This window comes from Hermetia illucens, chromosome 4, assembly GCF_905115235.1.
Source record: "Hermetia illucens chromosome 4, iHerIll2.2.curated.20191125, whole genome shotgun sequence".
Taxonomy (NCBI): Eukaryota; Metazoa; Arthropoda; class Insecta; order Diptera; family Stratiomyidae; genus Hermetia; species Hermetia illucens.
Genome location: NC_051852.1, coordinates 99264479 through 99286170, shown reverse-complemented (window position 1 = coordinate 99286170; position 21692 = coordinate 99264479). Strand labels below are relative to the sequence as shown.

General features: G+C 40.2%; 1 protein-coding gene across 5 annotated transcripts in view; it reads left to right on the top strand.

The window, feature by feature from the left end:
* Positions 1 to 21692, top strand: part of LOC119653444 (beta-arrestin-1) — a 371918-nt gene that overhangs the window by 328047 nt on the left and 22179 nt on the right. For 3 of the 5 annotated variants that reach the window (XM_038058036.1, XM_038058038.1, XM_038058037.1), the window contains 3 exons: positions 6931 to 7088; positions 12998 to 13141; positions 20574 to 20603. In XM_038058036.1, coding sequence (XP_037913964.1) covers positions 6931 to 7088; positions 12998 to 13141; positions 20574 to 20603 — 332 coding nt within the window. Of the gene's footprint in view, positions 1 to 6930; positions 7089 to 7481; positions 7623 to 12997; positions 13142 to 20573; positions 20604 to 21692 lie in introns of all 5 variants that reach the window. The other 2 variants (XM_038058040.1, XM_038058039.1) reach the window with 2 other exon arrangements.

Genomic DNA, 21692 nt, shown 5'->3' with positions numbered 1-21692 from the left:
GTTTGGTTGCGTGTTGTGTTCCAAACTTAAACCGGAGCCCAAACTAGAAATTGTATTTTTGAGGTCACAGTGCTGAATCGACTTCAACAAGTTCTGCTAAGTTTGATAGGAACCAAATGGACATAATTTATCTGGGTTTGGATATACCTTTTTTCCTGGTGGCAATGTTGTCAGCTACTTTCCAGGTCGAGGAAAAATGACTATTGTTTATGCAGTTACTAAAAACTGCAAAAAGAAACTTGGTGGAAGGTTTGGAAAATGTCCTGCCGAGAAAGTTAGGAATTTCGTCAAGCCCAGCTGACTTCTTTCCATCTAGATTTTTGGTGAGATTTGTGGTAAGGCAGACATTGAATGCGCGGTTATTATGGAAGTGATATATAACTCCCAATTCTAACGCGAACGAAGTTTTCCTTCCGACGCTTGGCGATAAAGACCGTTACGGTCTTTCCTCCGCGAGTGCCATCCCAGCGCTATCCAACCAAGTCTTAACAGCGTTGATTGTTTCGCATGAGTAAAACCCAGCTCTTCAGATGCTTTGCAATCACAACCAATGCAATGTCCAGTGTAGCCTACCACCGTGGAACTGGAAGGATAAGAACATCATTGTACATGATATTGCACAGAAGTGAGGAAAGTACGGAGCCCTGCGGGATACCCGCGGAGACAACATACTCCTACAGTACATTATCCGTGTTATACTAGAGCTTCCGTTCTAGCAAGTAGTCGCCCAAAATGGCAGCGAAGTAGGTAGGAACTCTAATCGTCGCCAGGGACTTCTGTATGCAGCTCCAATTGACCAAATTGAATGCATGTTTTACATCATAGGTTACTACCAAGCAATATTTTCTGGCGCCACCCTTTACGTGAGTTGCACTTTCGGCCAAGTCAGTAATCAATTTAATAGCATCAATGGCTTCCTCGTATGCATGCTCTTTTTGCACCTGATCGATATCTCCCCACAACAATCCCGCGACCTCCTCTGCAAATACTTCTCTTCAGTGTTTTCTCCCTCGAGCCCTTCACCCTCTACACCTTTCATAACCACAGACTCCTCCGAATCACTAGCCATTCCTCTCCTTACGCCTTCCTTGGTTGAGTTCCTCATTGGTAACCTTGACCCCAATGTCGGACCTGGCCCCGATGGGCTTCCTGATCTCTTCCTCCTTAACTGTAGAAAACACATTTCCCTCCCCCTGTGTATAATCTACAACAAAAGTCTAGACGAATGCTACTTTCCCCGTCTCTGGAAAGAGGCCCTTATCATTCCTATCCTCAAGAGCGGAGACCCTTCTCTTGCTGTGAACTACCGCCCCATTTCCCTTCTCTCCTCTTGCTCCAGAATCTTATAAATATACGTTAACGACTGGTTGACCGCGCACTTCGGTCACCTCATTGTCAAAGAGTAGCGTGGTTTCGTGAAACATAGATCAACGGCTTCAAATCTTCTGGTCTTTACCAACTTTGTTGCCAAACGCTTGAATTCACGACAGGAGGTACATGCTGTTTATACTGATTTCTCCAAAGCTTTTGACACCGTTGACCATAACATTCTCCTCTCTAAACTTTCTTCGCTAGACTTCCCTCCCTCAATCATCTCCTGGCTTTCCTCCTATCTCTCATACCGTTCCTGCAAAGTTTCTTTTCATGGTCACTCATCTGGTTCCTTCTCTCCTTCCTCTGGTGTTCCCCAAGGCTCTACACTTGGCCCCCTACTCTTCCTGTTTTTTATCAATGACGTCGCCTCCATCCTCACCTGTCCGTATTTGCTTTACGCATACGACCTTAAATTGTTTGCCTCTGTTTCGTCTCCACTGGACTGTGCTCTCTTACAATCCAACCTTGATAATTTAGCCCGTTGGTGTTCGGTCAACAAGCTAACACTGAATGTCAACAAATGCCACTGGATGCGCTATCCCCTTAAACCCTCCCCATCATCCTTTTCCTATTCTCTCAGTGATCAACCCCTTTCACTACTGACCTCCTTCAAAGACCTGGGTGTAATATTCGACCATGAACTTCGTTTCAATTCCCACTTCGTTGACATCATCAATAGAGCTTCCAAAATGTCTGGTTTTATCCTACGTTCCTCGTCCGACTTTACTTCAATCCAGCCCTCCTTAACAATCTTCAATTCCCTTGTCAAAAACATCCTTGAATATTGCTGTGTAGTCTGGCCCCCCTACCGCATCCGTGACGGCCGCGCTCTTGAAGCTGTACAACGCAAATTCACCCGGACCCTCTTTTACAAAAAGAACCTTCCACGGGTTGATTATCCGTCACGACTCCGCACCCTCAATCTCCCCTCCCTACAGCAACGCCGTATCTTCCTTGATATGTGTACTCTTTTCAAACTCTGCAATGGTCTGATGGACTGCTTCGCCAACTCGGATATTACTTTCCGTATCGCCTCGTCTCATAACACACGTAATGCGGACGTTTTTGATGTACTCTTCGCCGAGCTCGAGATTTACTTTCACTCTCCGATCCCGAGGTTTTGCCGGTCCTACAATGCCCTACAGCTTGGTTCCTTTGACTCTATGTCCCTCTCTAGCTTTAAGCGCAAAATATGCCATTTACTTGCTCCTCCCTCTGAGGACAATATGTAATAAGAAATTTGCTTTCTGTGTACTGTCCTCATTAAATAAATAAATAAATATAACCTACCGCCCTCTGGGCCGTTAGTCTAATTCGGTAGCAGGCTGATCGAAGCCCGGCGAGTTCATTATTGTACCAGTAGTTGTATCTTCTACTGGAGAATGTGCACACATGCCTTAGATATGCATTGTGTGTCAAGGACGGTTTTTACAGTGGGGCCACCAGCATTAGTAGGTTAGTCCAGCCACACTTCTATGAAGGTCTGCTCATCCAGCGCTTTTGCGGACCATGTGGCTGTCTTCTTAATTCGAAGATGACCACTTGGTGATCGCTGTGGGTGTAGTCCTCGCTAACGTGCCAGGTCATACAACGTGTCAGTGCAGGGCTAACAAAAGTGAGGTCTATGATTGAAGCAGACCCTCCTTTCTGAAAGTTATTTATGTTACCACCGTTGGCCAGAACAGTATCTAACTTCTAGACTTCGGCTCTGTGCGTTTTTTTTCTGGTTCCTCATTCCACATTAAAATCAACGGGAAACAACTTCGGACCTCGTCCCCTTGCATCATGAAAAAGGTTGTCCAACATGTCCTCAAACTCAAACAATCTGAGACTGGTTGGGGCGTAGCAGCTGGACGAGTACACGCCGCTTATTTCTGCCAACAGAAAATACTGGCCGACTGACTTATGGTTGATTGTATAGCCTACTTACTATAAGCCTATATCGCCACTTCACCAGTCGAGTCTGTGATCAATACGTGAGCATTCCTGTAGGGCACACTTGGCACGATGGCAACTTCCATCCCAGACTCTCGGTTGGTCTGCTCAAGTAAATCCTGAGCGACCCGGCAATGCAATGATTAAGGTTTATTTGAATAAACCTCATTTTTTCATTGTAGTAAACGCTTTCCTGAATTCCAGGCATTTACTACTCTCGGCAATATGCCGGTTATTCCGTCTTTTCTCCGCACATTGGACATTTGTGGCTCCTATTGCATTCCTTGGCAATATGACCTTTCTCACCGCACCTTCTGCATCGATCGGATCGACCGATACCATTGGTGCATACCTTCACGAAGTGTCCAAACATCAAAATCTTGAAGCACATCTTTAATGAAATTTAGTCTCTCAGACAGCAGAGAATCCATCCGGTTCGAACTTTCCTGTTGCTAATAGCTTCTGTGCTGCCTCCACTGGTAATCGCATTGTGGCCGTTTGAGTACTACCATGGGCTTTTCTCCAAAACCAAAGAACGAACAACATCGAAACGCACTGGTCACACGAAAACAGTGAAGGTAGGTGACTGCAACTTTGAGACTGTTAAAAATTTCTCCTATCTAGGGTCGACAATCACTACCGATAACAGCTATGGCGATGAAATCTGCGCACGGTTGTTGGCTCCCAACAGAGCCTATTTAAGCGTAAACTGTTTCGCCTGAAACGTCTTACCATATGGTCAAAGCTCTTACTGTACAAGACTATGATCTTGCTAGTCCTTATGTATTCTTCGGGAACCTGGGTTCTTAGCAAAAAAAAATTACGTGCTCTTGGCCGCGTTCGAGAGAAGAATAGTCCGAAAATATGTTGGCACCCAGCATGAGGATGAACGGTTCCGTACAACGACGAAATCTATGAGCGATACAACGAGGCGATAAAATCGAGCTCAAAAGGTTGCTGTGGGCGGGTCACCTAATCCGTATGGATGAGGATGATCCCACCCGGAAAGTGTATACGGGCAATATGTACGGTAGCAAAAAGAAGACAAGGCAGATCCTGCCTGAGATAGAGCGATGGCGTAGGTCAGGACACCAGACAGCTTTTAGGGATATCGAATTGGTAGATCTCGGCGCAAAACCGGGATGTCTTATTAAGACAGGCCTAGACTAGACACCGGTTATTGCGCCGTTCCTCCAAATAAAATTGCTATTTCAACGCAGTGCAAATTTCTCCTCTGGGTGTTACTTCATCGAGATCCTTACACTGCATATAAATCTCATGTTTTTTCCCCCAAGTGAGTTTTAAACTCAAGCCATCAGTTTTGCCCAAGCTGAATTTTTTCATCTTAAGCATCGCCTCGGCTCAGGCTTCCTTCCTGCCGTACTTTTAGTTTCGGTTTTCGGTAGTAGTTTCGTCCTTTTTTTCCTCTTAGGTGCCTGCTAGTTCCCCAGAGGATAACCACCTTTCACACTTTTTTATTTGGTAGACGGTCGATGACACTACGGTTAGGTGTTACTTGGGTCGCCTGTGACACTGTGGCGGTTTCTACTTTTGCTTGGGTGCTTTCCTCTTCCTGCGATCTATTAAAAGCATCTTAATGGCGCTCACCATGTTTTTAATACCTTGGTGAACGTTGTGCTTGCCCTTGATGAACTCGGACAGCTCAAATATTTTTGTTGCATGAAGGGAAGTTCCTGCTTGTCAGGGCTCTGTTCGATATGTTCTATGAGTCCTGCCCGGATCAGCCTTTTTAAACACTCCATTTAAGATGCTTTCCAGACTTCTTACCATTTTTGGCATTGGTGGAAATCGGAAAATTGAAGAGCTCCTCCTGTATGGGCCAATCCCTTGATTTTAGAGTATCTCCCGCCGTAGTCCTTCTTGGACAGATCCGGTGGGTGTCGAAACCGCTTTCTTGGGCCAGCAATTTTCTTCCAGCCCATCTTTTTTCGCCTTCGTTATTGGTGTTCTTGGCAATATCTTGCTTCGCTTGAACACCTCTTTCTCCAAATCTAAATCACTTGTAGTACTTGATGCCAAGTTGTCCACCATCGAGGCACTGCAGCCGAGGGATATCGACGGCCGGGAGCTCGCTTGCTCACTCCCAAAAAACACGGATTCTGGGGTTTCGAGATGACACCTTAGCCCTTATACAATTAGAAAAGAAAAATACATGAACACATATTTTACATCAATAGTTATGCCCTAATCTGCCAACCGGGGTCGCACCGGTTAGAAGATCTGGCAACTCCTCACGTATCATCTGTCTGACCGCCTGTCTGTCTGTCACACGTACTGTTCTTAGAAACGGTTGTACCAATTGACACCAAATAATAAGTTCATCCTAGACCCATCATTGCGTTAATACAGGCTTTAATATGGGATAGTCTGTTGGAAAGTTTGGTGGAAATCCCACTATTATTAACAAAATAACAATATGTCAAAGTTGACACTTTTCCGTCCGATTGGCACTTCCTAAGAGATAAAATGTCAGCACCACATCGAATTGAATATCGGGTGGGTTCAACGTAGCTACAAGCTATGTATAAGTGAAACCATCGTTTTTACCCGAATATTATTACATGAAAGATCAACAAAATCATTCATGCCTGAAGCGCTAAGCTTCGAGTTTCCAACTTGTTCTTATTTAACCTAAGCTCCAGTTAATGCTTACTTAAGAGACGGGGTGATCTACTTTTTTGACTGCGCCACGAACAGAATGAGAGGACAATGGCTGACGGTTTTGTTTGGTAACGTATGAGTTTCCAACTTGTTCTTATTTAACCTAAGCTCCAGTCCTTCACCTCTACTTTTGGAGCACTGTGACCAAAAGTAGATGTCACGTGTTTTCTTTTTTCTTTCTTCTTCTTCTTTATAGATATTCGCAAATATGCATATGTCTTCCGTTGATTATTTTGTGGAGTAGCAGACATTCGGAGAGTCTCATTTTCGTTTTGCTTGCTTGCTTTAGGTTACTAACACCATACTTAAAGTTGTAAAGGTGTTGAGTCTAGAAGCGGAATTTGAACCCGGGGCAACGAGATCGAGAGGCTTACGCTCAATCAACTCACCCATTGTTCCGTCACAGGATATGATTCTATGATTCTAATTCAGGCCTAAGCTGGTTGAAGCAGAAATAATTTTGCCTTTGGTTTAAAGGGGTCCTCAATCCGGATCCAGTTAATACCGGATTGTATAAATTGGGAAGAAATTTGGTACACGAGTCCCAGTTTTCTACAAAGCGCCCAATTTTAACAAAAACCGAAACTGATGGTTCGTTCCCGATGGAGGCATATTTTGAGTTCTTAGAATTATGTACTCATGAGAATTAGGGGGACCACAATACTTTTCCTAAATCGAATCAAATGTTCAACGTATTGAATTGTGTGATACACATATCTTCATTAAGATGTATCTAAGTACTACTGCATTCAGTTTTTATCGTTCTTCCAACAAAAGCACATTCGTGAATAGAATTCGTATTTTCTGCGAAATTTAGAGATTGTTTAGGCTGCTTTGCTACTGTTTCGATGTTTGTTTCTTTACTTTAATATTTAATCTTATCATACGTAAAAAGAATGATAATTAAACAATTTATATATATTTTTGTTATACTTCCAGTTATATCACCATGGTGAAACGATATCAGTTAATGTGCACGTGGCAAATAACTCTAATAGGACTGTTAAAAAAATTAAAGTATTTGTTAGACAATTTGCGGATATTTGTCTATTTTCGACCGCACAATATAAATGCATTGTTGCCGAAACGGAATCAGAGTGAGTACCCTCATCTTGCACTGATCGAATGTTAATTGAACGAAATTAGACTTGATGGGTTTCGTGATTTTTTTAATCAGAGGAGGAACTAGAATTTTCATCTTTGAATACAGTGATGTCAACGTTTGAAATTTCTATATATTTGATCTTTTGCGCTCGAATCGTATCCTTGTTTCACCAAACTGTCAGTTGCAGCATTTCCATAAAAATCAATAATTTTACTCTATTGATTCGGGACCAAGTCCATCCCTCATGAAAACATGCAAATGTTCGCTTTGTTTACACATAAGTTTAGGTTACTTTATATATAAGCTTAGGATATGTGATTACAAAATTTTTTAAATATTTACTTCCTTAAAAAAATTATAATAAAAACTATTCGCATATATTTAGAGACAATCCCGTGGTGCCAGGTTTTACATTATCGAAAGTTTTTACTTTAATACCTTTACTCCAAGGTAACACAAATAAGCGGGGCTTAGCTCTCGATGGTCAACTTAAGCACGAGGATACAAATTTGGCGTCTAGTACAATGTAAGATTTATTTTTTGTTATATTTTCCTAAGCTTTACCTCTTGATTTGCTTTACGGTCTGTATAACTTTGATGGAAAATTGGGCGCAATATTTTCAGTTTTTTTTCTTTAAGTGGATTTTATTTCACGTAGATAATTAGCAATAAATTTATTATCATACTAACACCTTTTTACGGTTCAAAGAAGTTTCATGCAATTCTTAATATTTCGGTTTTTCTTGATTTTATATAATTTTTGTATTTAACACAACTGCTTTCTTATTTTTAAAAATTTCAGCAAGGATTTTTATGAGTATTACAAAATTTACACGTGCTTGTGTTTAAGTCGAGAATAGCGGATAATGATAACACAAAGACGGGAAATCTGCTTTTCTGAATAGTCAAGGTCACCTCGAACTTCCCTTCAAACCGAATCCAATCTGCAATCCATCATTTTATTTTTCACGGCTTTTATTCATTTTTTTAAGGTCTAAGTAAAACTGAAGTTTGCAGGTGCATAGTCCAGGATAGGTAATTATTTTAGAAAAATCTGGTATATTATTGCCATGTAAGCATTCCCATTTTACTATGAGAATACCTTCTCCATATTTCATGTGTATCGTTTGAATACTTATTTCTGAAGTAAGTAAAGAAATCAACGCTCTCTGAATTATAATCTCAAGTGTAGCTTTCACTATGTTAGGCCGCTATGTTCTCATTTGAATGATGATCTGATTTATAAATTAAAGTTTGGCAATAATCTTCAAATATTGCCCGAATTGTCTCTCTATATGGTTTAGATGATCCACCCACCGCAGGCTATTAGTCTGAACTTACAAAGTTCTTCGTTTAATGGGTTAGGAAATTGTCCATCCTTTCTGGAGGGGTTGCCATTCTTTATGTTTTTGTTTATATGTTTATATCTCTTGTTCCCTGCTCATTTGCTTGTATTCCCTGAGGTATTCGTCCTATTATCACCATATCGTCAGTTTAGCCCAGTGTTTAGGTTGATTTGAAAAGGATAGCATCTTTGGCATTAACTTCAGCATCATGAATAACTTTTTCCAGGGTCTGCTAAAAAGGATGTAGGATCAGATATCCCCTTCGCTTAGATGACTGTTGGTAGTAAGAAGTCTCGAGACTAGTTTTGTTGCTTTTATCTGGCTTCGCCTTGTATAATTTTTCCCTGGATTTGCTATCATAAATGTCCTTGTTTGTGAATGATGAAATGAAAATGTTGTGCAGCACATCCAAACAGGTTTTTTATCGACAAGAACAGAGAGAATATCTGATGTGTTGCTAACTTGTCTAGATCAAAGCCACTTTTGTTTGGCCCAATGATCCTTCAAACCTAAAGGGACAGCTATCCAGTGTAGCAAGATAGCGACGAATATTTGATAGAAAATACTCTGCGGCATATATAACACCTGATATCTCCTTTTTATGTGTGCGATAGATTCTGACCCATATCTATTGATTGAAGTCCAAAAATTCGAGCATAAGCTCATGAACTGGTTAGTTATTCGTTTCCATATCTGCATCATCTGGAACGGTCCTGACGGTTGGGCACACCTTTACGGCTGTTCTCCTGGGGACCGCGCTCGGTTTATATATACGTTACATAAAACATTCAGCGCTGTTCTCTAAACTGGGACTGCATACAGTAAGATGGATCTCACCACTCTGACTGTAAGCAGTCTGTAAGTATGCTGCGGCCCTTCTATATTCGGCATCATTCTTGCTAGCGCCACACTTGCGATGGATGTTTCTTCGGAAGTATCCTCTATGTACTGCTTAAAATTGGGATTTGCATTTCAATTTCAATTCTAATGTTAGCGCTTAGTGATGAGGACCGCTTCCGTTTCTTTCCCGCAAGTACCAGTTTGGCGCTCTCTAACCTCTCGCAAGAGCTCAACTCAGCGTCTTGGAGATGCTTTGCGACGACATATCAGCAGCGAAGCCCAACATCATGGCCTCCTTGAGAAATGGAAGATTAAGTATATCATTGTACATGACATTCTAGTAAGCCTAGTACAGAGCCCTGTGCGATTCTCGAGGAGACTGCATATTGCTGGAGTCTGTCGTCGGTGTCATTCTAGAGTCACCATGCTTGCAAGAAACTATCGACAATAGCAGCAATATAGGTAGAATATAAATGGACGCCAGGGTCTTCTGTATAAAGCTTCAATGAGCTGAAATGAAATGCATTTCTCACGTCCAGGGTCACTTCCACGGAATGTTTGCTGATACTGCCCTTTCTGTGAATTAAATTTTCGGTCAAGCCAGTAATCAATTTGATGTCATCGATGGTTGATTTCGCCTTAAGGAACCCATACTGCCGATGTTAAAAATCTCCTTGGCTCTCAACAACTATTAATAATCGGCCTTGAAGTTTGTCAGAACACTTCATTCAATACCGTAAGGATACACTACAGGAGTACCGTACCTTATACGATATAACGTGGCCCGCATTGCGATCGCCCGAGATTCAACAACTATAATATTATTATCGATTATCGGCGCCAACGTTTTTCCCACAGTGTCTAGAAGACATGTGGGCCTTCAGGAGGGTGCCTCACCTGGAGGTTTACCAGCCTTAAGCAGCTCTCGCTGTTTCCATGTTACTGGAAATATCCCCTCGGATATGCATGCTTCGAACGAGTCAGCAAATATGTCCGGTTTAAATTTCACAGCAAGTTTAATGGCTTTATTTGGTTTTGTGTCCAACCCCGGAGCTTTGTTTTTGCTTATTCTGCTGCAGATCACCAAAAGCTCGTCTTTGGTTGATGTGGAAATTACCGTCAGATTCTAAGATCTCTGCAAGATATCAACGGCAACCTCTTGCCTGGGAAAAGTCCCTGGAAGATTTTCAACAAGAGGGTAGGCCATGTTTGGGGATGACTGGCCTCTGAGTTATTCTATTACAATTCCATAGGCGCTATCCACGGATTTATATCCGCCTCAGAGCATAGCTTCTTGACACATTCGCTGTTACTGCGCCGGATGGCTAGCTTGAGGTTTTTGCGGGTTTGCTTACATACACGGTCTTTTTGCATCTGATCGGTTCTAGCTACTGCCCACTGGGTTATTCGCTTGGCTCAGCGGCAGAATGATCGAAGACTGGCCAGTCGTTTATTTCTCAAAAAGTTGAGTTGTCTACTGGCGAATGTGCTCCTCCCATGCCATAGTGATGAATTGTGTCCCATGGGTACCTCCTTCCATGGGGCTGAAAATCTTAGTAAGTCAGTCTAGCCACATTTCCATGAAGGTTTGCTCATGCAGTGCCTTTGTAGACCAGCTCTCCATAGTTCGAAGATAATTATCTGATGATCACAGTGGGTATTGCACTCGCTAATGTGCCAGGACATTCCACACTCCAGCGCAGGACTGACAAATGTGATGTCTATGGCTGAGCCACACTCTCTTTCCGGAGGGTGTTTACGTTAGCTTCGTGGGCCCGAACTATAACTAACTGGACAAAGGCCCCTAAATGACATTGGCCCTTTGCGTTATTGTCTTTGCTTCCTCATTCGAGAGTCCAATGCCGGTAATGCATTCTTTCACAAAGTGTTTAAACATAAGAGATTTTTTCATCTGAAGCATCAGATCGTCTTTCAAGGTCCCTCGGATCTTGCTTACATTTCCGGCCTGATTTTTTAGGTCGATGTCTGCTTCGACTTTTTTAAGTGTCTCCGCGTATGATAGGTTTCCTTTGTTGGAGGATTGCTCGCGTTGAATTCGCACCTTTGGTTTCTTCTTTCTCTTTTTATTCGCGACCTTGGTCCGTCCACAGTTTTTATTTTCCCTTGGTTTCGCATTTTCTTTGCTTGCTGATTACTCATTTTACACATTCCTTAACATTTATTGTTTACTTAGCTTCCGTCAGATTTCTCTTTGGCCGTCTTTGGCCTTGGCGATGGGTGTCGACATCGCCTTCGACAGCCAGCGACCTTCTTTGATCCAATCATGCTTCGCCTTTCATATTGGTGTTCTTGATAGAATGTGGTTAAGCACCTCATACTCCAAATGAAAAACATTTGTAGCATTAGATGCATTAGAGCCCAGTTGTCCACCGCCGAGACACTACGGTCAAGGAATATCGACGGCCAGGAACCCGCTTGCTCACTCCCAAAACCTGGCGATATTGGATTCCGAACCCTTGCTTTGTAATTTATTTCTTCTCTCATCCTCCATGCTGATTTTATGTTCTAGGTATCCTCCCTATAGCGATTTTGATTCACACACCAGAGATGAGGAAACACGTGCATATTTACACAAAAATATGTATGTTCATACCCGCCTCTTGCGATCGTTCCTGTAGGAAGGTCTAGTAATTCCTCACAAGTCTGTCCTTTTATTATTCAATTATTATCCGTTTAACATAATCTCACCAGAAATTTAGTTTTTTTTTTAAGAGGTGGAAATCTACAGAAGACTAACCCTAGGGTTCATGTGCCTTGAGAGCTTGGGATTCTCCCACTAAAACCACCTTTCGCCAAGCTACGACTGAGATTTCCCCATCTAGCAGATTCATTTCTATTTGGCATTTATGGGGAGAAGACTCTGTGGTCAACAGCTTCTTGGTTGGTTTTGCTGATAAAGTGGTTGTACCTCAAAAGCGTTTGTCCTTAGACAGTTTGCCCTTTATGATAGTAAATCATTTGGCTTTACTGTTTTCATTTGTCTTGTCATACTTGAGATATCTTTCAATTTTTGGGCTTAGTTCTTGTTAATTGCAGACTATGCTTAATCACATGCTCTGTGGTTACCTCACTACGCTTCTACGCGCCACGCACAAAGAGCGCATTCTGAAAACCGTGTCAACGTGTAATTGAAGTAATAAATGGTGCCAAACAAGAGAGCCAACGCATGCTAATATCCTTAATATTTTTGGTGAATTCAGCTTTATTGAGCTGGTATCTCTAGACATAGATAACTTCTTTGATAAGCTATAGTGAGGACATTGCAACCTTTTTGGGCATAAAAGAAGTTCAATTGACCATTTGTGGTCCAACCAGCTTTATAGTTACAAAGACTTCGGTAATCTTTGAATCATTGCGTTGCTATCGTTTTCTGGGCAGACGCTCAGTATTGACGAGAAATAACTATTTTACAATTCTGCTAATTTTCTGATATTTCAATGGGTTAAAGCTTGCCGCTTGGGCTGAAGCTGCCGGATGTTATGATGAATTTGAATGAGGGGATTGGACTATCTGTAAATCATGTACTCCTCCGCATTTTACCCATATGCTAGAATTTTTTGCATTTAGCACTTACATGTGTAGTTAAAATTACGAAACCCACAAAAGATTTCAGAATTCACGGTAGACAATAGAATGTGGTATTGAAACGATGTAAACAAAACTACATAATGCAAATCACAATAATTATTTGAAGGGATGGATTACATGTAGCACCAGGCTTTACTCTATCAAAAGTTTTCGAATTAACACCTTTGCTGGCCAACAATAAGGACAAATGGGGCTTGGCTCTCGATGGTCAATTAAAACATGAAGACACAAACTTGGCATCGAGTACCCTGTAAGTTTCAACAAAGTAAAAAATACGTGGTAAATGTTTAAATGTCCTGTACACTTAATATTAATGTAAAATAAATGTATATGTTCTTTTCGTTGTTACACACTGGAAGTATCTGGTAATCCATAGATATTTTGAAGAAAAATGAATCACATTAAAGTAACAATAACGATGTACGCGGAGCGATGAAATGCATATACATATGAGAAATAATTTGTTATGCTCATTTCATTCGGTTTATGAAGTTTTCATTTGACGTTACTTTCATTATTATTATGAATTCATCTTTATGTTTCATCATGTTCATTATAATTATTCACTGATCTCACAGAAACGCATATTTAACAATGCAAAGTACACACAATTCACCATTGAGCCCATCCACCCTTTCGAATCCTTCATTCTGCATACACAGGAATGAACATTAAGTGTTTGCTTGCAACAAGACTACAAAACCTAACCTTGTTTTCACCGTAAAATGTTAAAATAATTGTATTTCACTATTTCTATTCTTCCGGTAATTTTTACCCTTCGTCCTTCAAAAGACCATCCATAAATTTTCCTATAGAGTTCAAAAATACGGGAGGCAAAATAGAATTTCGCACAGCATGGGGTAACGAAAATACATTTTTCAGAGCAAATAAAAAGGAAAGAAAAACGACAAAGAAAGTAACGGAAGCTGAAAAGTTTCGTTTAAAGAAAAGTCAAGATAAATAATGATGAAAAGGATTTTAGCTGTATTAGGGAATATTGTTGAGGAAGTAGCGCTTCTTTCTTTTCCAGCATTGTGAAGCATAGTAAGGAGCTAAATTGAGTCTATTCTGAATCAGCAAATGGGGCTTCATTTAACATAATTTTCTGTTAGTTTCATATCAATTATACATATACATAGTGTTTATTGGATTGGATTAGGAGATAATTAGTTTGCCAAAGTTTTAAGTAAAAGATTCAAAGATTCATCAATTCAAGGTTATTTCCTTTATTGGCTAATACAACTGTTCCTTTCCTCAATGTTTTATCTTCTGAGAAAGGGGATAGTTGGTCTCCGAAATACTGTATTTGAATCTTTTTAACAAACTTATTAGCTAATAAAGTAAATTATCTTTGAAATCAACTTTTTGCTTATACCTTACGATCAAAAGGTTCGGGAATTTATATATAAAAAAAGACACAATTTTCAGGCAAATTATTTTCTCCTCTTGAAAATAACATCCGTCTGAACACATGTGCCAGCGTTTCATCTACTCGTCCATACCCCGCTGCATCGCTTCAATTCGATAACCTTTAGCTCATTTGTTGCATTCTGTTTTTTTCGGATTCGGTTCGACTTCGAAGCGACATTCGGAATATTGTTAACTTGTCCAAACTTCAAATTCGTGGGTCTACGAATTTGAAGTTTGGACAAGAGATCACCAGTAATAATGCTCTTCATGATCGTAATCGCTAGTCACTTCAGAAGTCGTATTTTCAGCAACCGTCTTTAGATGTTGTCTTTGCACGAAGTTCAGGGCTTGTGGGACGATGCGACATGCCTTATATGCAAAATTGTCACCACGATGTGCTGTACGCGTCCATATGCAATGCCAAGTTCACTAGCACTCTCTCTTAGGCTAGTATGATGATTTTCGAGCACCATCTCTCTCTTTATACCACTCGAATTTTTCAATGCAACAGCAAACGAAATTCCGTTAGCAACACAAAATGTCAAACTCTTTCCGCTTAAATGCGGCAAAGGGTAAAAACTTGACTGATGCAAACAGCTGTCAGGTAAATACTAACGACGTATTGGCGCTTAAATGAACTTGAAAAAAAAAAAACGAAAATAACATTTTAAATTAAAAATTCCCGGTACTGTTTTGATCAAAGGTTGGATTTTTTCAGAAGGACGATTTACAGTATCTGTTTACATGAGATGAGACCATCCTTATTTTAAACCTAGGTGGAAAGTTTAATATTCAATAGCGTTACTAATATAAAGCTCGTTGATGATTTTTTTATTTGTTGAACCAAAATCAAAGGTATACCTCAACTCCGGAATTGTTTTCGCAAGATTTCTAGTGAAAAGTATGATGTGATAGAAACAATTATTTCAAATAGATCATTCGGAATCGGATTGCCCTCCATTTTCCCCCCGTGATCCAAAAAAAGACGGCTATTTACAGATTGTCCTATCTTTTGTGGCTTGGAAAAATAAGCCGAGTGCTATCGACTGGAAGCCTAGTAAACTAGTCTATCCTGTCAAAGTTGCATGTTTTGCATATGCATAGATACTAATAGTCTACGGAAGCTGCAATTTTGCGCCCATATTTATTTTGACAATTAAATTAATATTGAAAAAGTGAATTTTCATGGTAATTTGTCGTTAGTTTGTATTGTTTAAAAAATGAAATATAATAATTTTACATCGAACTAAACCTCCCATTTGGTGGAGATACTTAATCCATTTCCTTTGCCAAAAATTTTACGAAACAAGGTGAAAGTTCAAAGCAAAACATGGTCATATGCATCAAATTCCACCTTGGGAAAAGTATAAAAAGTTTTTTTTTGAAACATCCAGGGTATTAAGTCACCGTTATTTCAACCGGCCTTTTGGTCGCTTATCATCGACTTCGATGTTCAGAACAATTTTAGCAAGTGAATTTTCGTTCGCGCGAATTACGTGGTCATACCATTGAAAACGCCTCCCTCGCAGTTTTTCCATGATCGGTGCAACCCTATATCGATCCCGGATATCCTCATTTCGATTGTGATCAAAACGTGTCACGACACTAGTCCAGCGCAACATCTTCATCTCCATTACCGGAAGATGCCGTATCTTTTATAGTCGGCCAACACTCAGAATCATAGAGACATTGCGACATTGCGGTAAATTTTAGATTTGAAACGTTCGTTGATACGTCCTTCACAAAGAACACCAGTTATAGAACGTCACTTCATCCAGGTTGCGTTAATGCGCAGTTCTTCATTGGCTGACAGCATTGACCCGAGATATTTAAATCGCTCAGTTCTGGGCAGGTCACTGCCGCTGACAGTAATTGTGCCTGTTTCATGGGTTTCAGTTTTATTCAGATTCAATCTGAGACCGTGTTGCATGAGGCGTTTATTCCATTTTTGGACAAGTTGCTCGAGATCATTTTTACTATTAGACGCTAGGAAAATATCATCTGCATAAAGCACTGTATAGGGCGCTGGACGTTGGATGTCCCGTGTGACGGTGTCCATAACAAGAACAAAGAGGAGTGGTGAGAGGACGGTTCCTTGATGAACATCAACAGAGACAGAAGCGGGTTTGATACACCCGCCACACTTCGAACTTGACTTTTCGGATCGTGGTAGAGTAATTGCACCCAGCGCACGAGTTCTTCTGGTAGTAGGTAGTACCGGATGAGTGAGACGATGCTTCTCCATGAGTATGCCGCGCAGCGTAATTTGTGTCAGCAGTTCCGTCGTTTTTGACAAACCCCGCTTGATTCACGGTTATTTGAATGCTATGGCTAAGACGGCTGTCAAGAATGCATTCAAAAATCTTCATAGTATGGGATAGAAATCGGATGAGACGTTAATTTGAACGTTCTGCTGTACTTTCTTTCCTTTTCAATATGGGAACGGTTCTGCTTTCTTACCAGTTAGATGGTGTTCTACCTTCTACCCGATTAAAGAATTGCCTGCATTAGAGTGTTTCCAGAGCTCAGATGCAACGTCATCAGATCCTGCTGCTTTCCCCGATTTCATTCGTATGAACTTCCGTTTAAATCTGTTCGAAATATTAACGCTATCTTGCCATTAACACAATAGAAGTGTTTGATATTCTGTGTGCGTTGGTGTCGCATTTTGAAAAATCGATACAGATCTCTCTCACCGACCCGAGTATCCAGTATGACAATGTTTGCTGTAGACCCCTCGGTTTCTTTTCACAGATCTTCATTTGAAGTATCTCAGTTGATGAACCGCCTACCTGTCTTGGTGACCAGAGGGTTGTATAGACCACTTAGTGGTTTGTGTCTTTAACTTGGTTTCACGAATCCTCCACATTCGTAACGGTTGGTAATCGCGTAAGTGCAATCATTTTTTCTTTCTTCTCACGCCACCATTCAGTGCCCGGTGGAGTGCCTTTATCATCCGTTTTATCGGTAGCTTCATTCGCAAAATGGCAGTCAACAACGGATGTTAAGGTATGATGGTCTCACATCGAACATCTTTACAGCCAGTGATGGTAATAAAATGCCGGCATCTTATGAGGATATAGTGGATTTGTTAAATGTAGGAAGATGAGAAATTGTTAAATGTAGGAAGATGAGAAAATCGTTTGATAAACATGTATTCGTACAAAATCATGAGTATCCCAAAAGCCGACTATACGCTCGCCACCCTCATTGCGTACTCCAAACTCTTTTCCACCATGGCATTTTTTGCCGTCTGCCTTTTCACCCACATGATCATTAAAGTTGCTCGCAATGGCGATATAGTCATGGGCGCATTGCTTAGCTTTGTATCGAAAAGTTGTCAGAAGGCATCTTTCTCGGCATCAGGTCAGTGAAAATGCGGTGCAAATTGGAATTCTTCAGAGATGGCGACGTCAACGGCATATTGAGTAAGTGGGTTACGAAAAGAGATAAGTTTTTAACTCCCTTTTCGAGCCTTCGCGTGTTATGTCGCAGCTTTTCTTATATAGCGCGAGGCAAATAACATAACATAGAAGTCTATCTTTGGATGTGGAAGCCACCAATGGGAAATATCTGTATCGAAGTTTGGCATGCGACTTGTCTAAACGAATTTCGCGACCGAACGTATTAACTATCCGCAGGAGACTTCAGAGGTAGTCATCAGTGCCAGCATATCATCGAAATATATCAAAAATGTCAAATCACCCTAAGGCCGTATTTAATTGTCTGGCATCATTCAGTAACCATGAAAGCGGGTTCAGTGCCAGATAAAACCAAAGGGAATTCGATGAATGAAGGTGGAAAATGCCTCTCCTTAAATGGAGGAGTTCAGTGGTGCCGTTACTCTTAGATGAATGCGCCGACAAGATGGTATGCCAACCTATCCATGACGATTGCCAAAAACTGTTTCACAGATATGCAACACAGACATATGTATGAAGTTGGATAGCCAGGTATGCAGGACGCTGTCAGAAGCATTACTGTAAACGATAAACTATATTCCCGGGTCGATAATGAGTTTCTCTTTGGAATCACTTGATTAAACTCGGCAGCCCTTCTCCTTCTCGGCTGCTGAGCGGGTAACCCGCAAATTCCATCCAAATATCCATTTGCTTCAGATACTGAAAATCGCACTGTATGAAAGCTCTGTTCAGATTCCACAATGGTTTGGGGAGAACTTCGCTGGTTCCTCGTGTACGTTGTACGACTATATACGCCAGAAAGTTTCTGCTAGAACATATTTAAACTGTTTTTTGGTATAGTTTCGGTAAACCCTCTGCACTTTACTTCTCACCCGTCAGCTGGTATAGCCAGTACTGATTTAAATTAGCCTAGGAATCCATCCTGTCTTAATGAGTATCGCCGTATTGTAAACGAACTCAATTCAGTATCACGACACCCAATCTTCTGGGCGACCAGTCTGACAGTTGCAACTGCATCACAACGCAGGAATGACTGTAGTTGCAGTACTGACTTATCACACAGTTGATTCGAGGTAGACGTCTCAGTCTATGCAATAGATCGTCCTAATTCTCAATGATAACTTCAGTCTGATGGTGATACAATATGTTTCGGTGAATCTGGTGCCTGCATATGGCCGACATTTCATTGATTCCACCGCTTCTGCCTCCAATGATTCTTAGCCACCAGCTTCCGCGATGTCCTTAAGCCGAGCACATTGCCTAATGGCGGCTATCGCTTCTATAGGGAATGAGGATGTGTGGAAATTGGTTAGCGCTGAAAATATATTTCTAACTGATCTCAATCCTCAGTCAGTCGGCAACTAAGGGATTGGGGTGAAATTTCACTGCGTGTACGCTGCGTTTTAAAGGTTTCATAAAAGAATTGGCTGCATATGCACTTCGGACTGTCGTCGTTTTACCGACCGGTACAGTGGCGAAGGATCATCCCTTCTTTGAGGTCAAACAACGTTGGAGACGCCGGTCCAGAAGATGAAATGAAAAGGCACTAGTGGTGAAATTAACTGCTAGACATTTAGTAGAGTGGGCTTATTGAAGGGAAGGGAAGGATGTTGGATAGGTTTAAATGCATAGCGCCACCAAGGCATATGGGAAAAGTATGGATTTTAAGGACAGATTTGTGACATCGGAAACCATGTTCGGTGTCGTCTTCATTTTTTCTCTAAAATCCATTTTTTGGTGTTTTCGCGGATTAATGACTAGTTTCCACTTGGTGGAATATAGGTACAGCTCATCTAAATATGAATTCAGACGAATTTTGTGCTGTATAGTACACCTCTTAGGACGATTAGGTCATCGGTATATTCCAAGAATTTGCGTGGGGATGAGTTCCGATATATCCGCGGTAAAAAATGAAAAAAGGGAAAGCGGAGAGAACGGAACCTTGGCTTGGATGTTGGCACAGTCTAGTCTGTTTAGGTAGATTTTAAGGGTTTATGACTAAATCTGATTTTCCTAGAATATTCTATTTTTTTCTCTTCTGTGAGCAGACGCTGACGTGTTTGATTTCGCTTTATCTATATTTTTGCTGTCCTGCCGAGGAGGATGTTGCGTTTCAGCAGGAATTTTAAAGGCTACTTTGCTGGAACGGTAGAAAATAATAATTTAAAATAAGGCAGAGGAGCAAGAATGTCAAGAATGACACCCACTTTCCATTACTAGACAGCAGCAATTAAATGTGGCTTGTCTGTCAGCATAACAAAAGGCTTTTGAACAGCCACAAAACCCCTGGTTCGTTACATTTTTCCAAAGTACCCTCTGAAACGAAAGTAGACATTGATAGACTACATGGTCTGAAGATTATTTAATATAGGTACATTTTTAAAATATTTATATGAATTATCGTAAAAAGTAAGAGATAAATTTTTAATAAGAAAAACTTGTAAATATTAATTTGCTATATTATTAAAATAAATATATGTGAAAGGTTTCAGCTTCGTTGCGCAAAACATACAAACTTAAAGAAGTAGGTATTATAATAAAGCTTTCCTTTTTCTTCTTCTTCAATTTTTGAATAAGGAGCGAATTTCACAAACGCAATATCTCCAGTTGTTGGCAGTTGTTGGGTTTAAACAAGGCAGTAACACATTCGGGCACAGTCCCCCTTTTACATGGAAGAATATCCTTCATCTCGTCAAATTTTATTTCCATTTAAGTTCCCCATTTTTCATTTCTAATAACATATTTTGTGTTCAGGAAAGCCACTGATTACCGCAGTAAAATGAAGAATATTTCACATTTGCCAAACGTATATATTTCTTCCCTATTTTTTATATTCATTGCATCGCCTAGGTCAAGAACTTTAGTCGATGGAAAATATAGGTAAACCTCTCGTTAATTTTGTATTTTTTTCTTTCAGGATTCATGATTTGATTTCTCCATAAATAAGTAGCAGTTTGTGATTTTGCATGTGTAAAGTTGTGTCCTTTTATGTTTTGTATATCTAAAGTGAATTGTCTCGAAACTTGGAACTGTTCAGTTGCTTGTGCTTCCTTTCTAACAACTATTAATCATAGTTTGCCGCTTAATGCTTGTTTGATGTTAATGATGGTTAATTACAGTTTAGTGCATACTATATACATAGATATAAGTTTATTCAGTGATATTTCTAAAAATAACCAATTTTAAAATATAAACTCGTCAGGATGAAATCGAAAAATAAGCAAGCAAAGTAAGTCAAAATATTCAGAATTTCCCCGCAAATTTCGCTCATTTCAAGCCTCACAAACTTACAATCTAAAAATATGTTGTATTTCCTTCCTCCTATAGATATGTGTATTTCTAAAACGGAAATAATGAACGGTTCTTCTTAAGAGTAACAGAAACAATAAGTCTTCCGTCTTAAGGCTTAGATTTCATTTATATCTTTTCAGTGGGAAGGCAGGATCCGCCTCTACAGGTTGATATATGTAAAACTGCTGAAATAATCCTTGATTCCCATTCAACATTTCATATTGTAATATTTTCACTACGCAGCATTTCAAGTAAATGCAAATTTATAAGATTCTGAATATGCTAATGAACTGCTTAGTATTATTCAATGAGTCGGAAGGTAAGTAACATGGAATCTCCATTGTTTCGAAATTCCTGAATGAAATTTCAAATTCACTGAATATCATAAACAATTTCAATGCAAATTTTCAGGTTGTTGAATTTAGTTTTGTAAACAAGGCAAATAAAAATATTTCCATAGCAAAGGGAACTTCCAAATATGTGGATTAAGCTAATCCATGATAAAAAACAATTACCAGAAAGCTTGTCATATTTTTCGAACCTAAACCAAATCCATTTAAAAATGGAGTCATCCATTTACAAATAGGATGTGTCGAAATTTTTATTCATTTATCCGAGCCTCAAGCGTGTAGCTTCTTATGGCACTAGCCGCGTTAAAGTGGAAGATGAAACCTCATC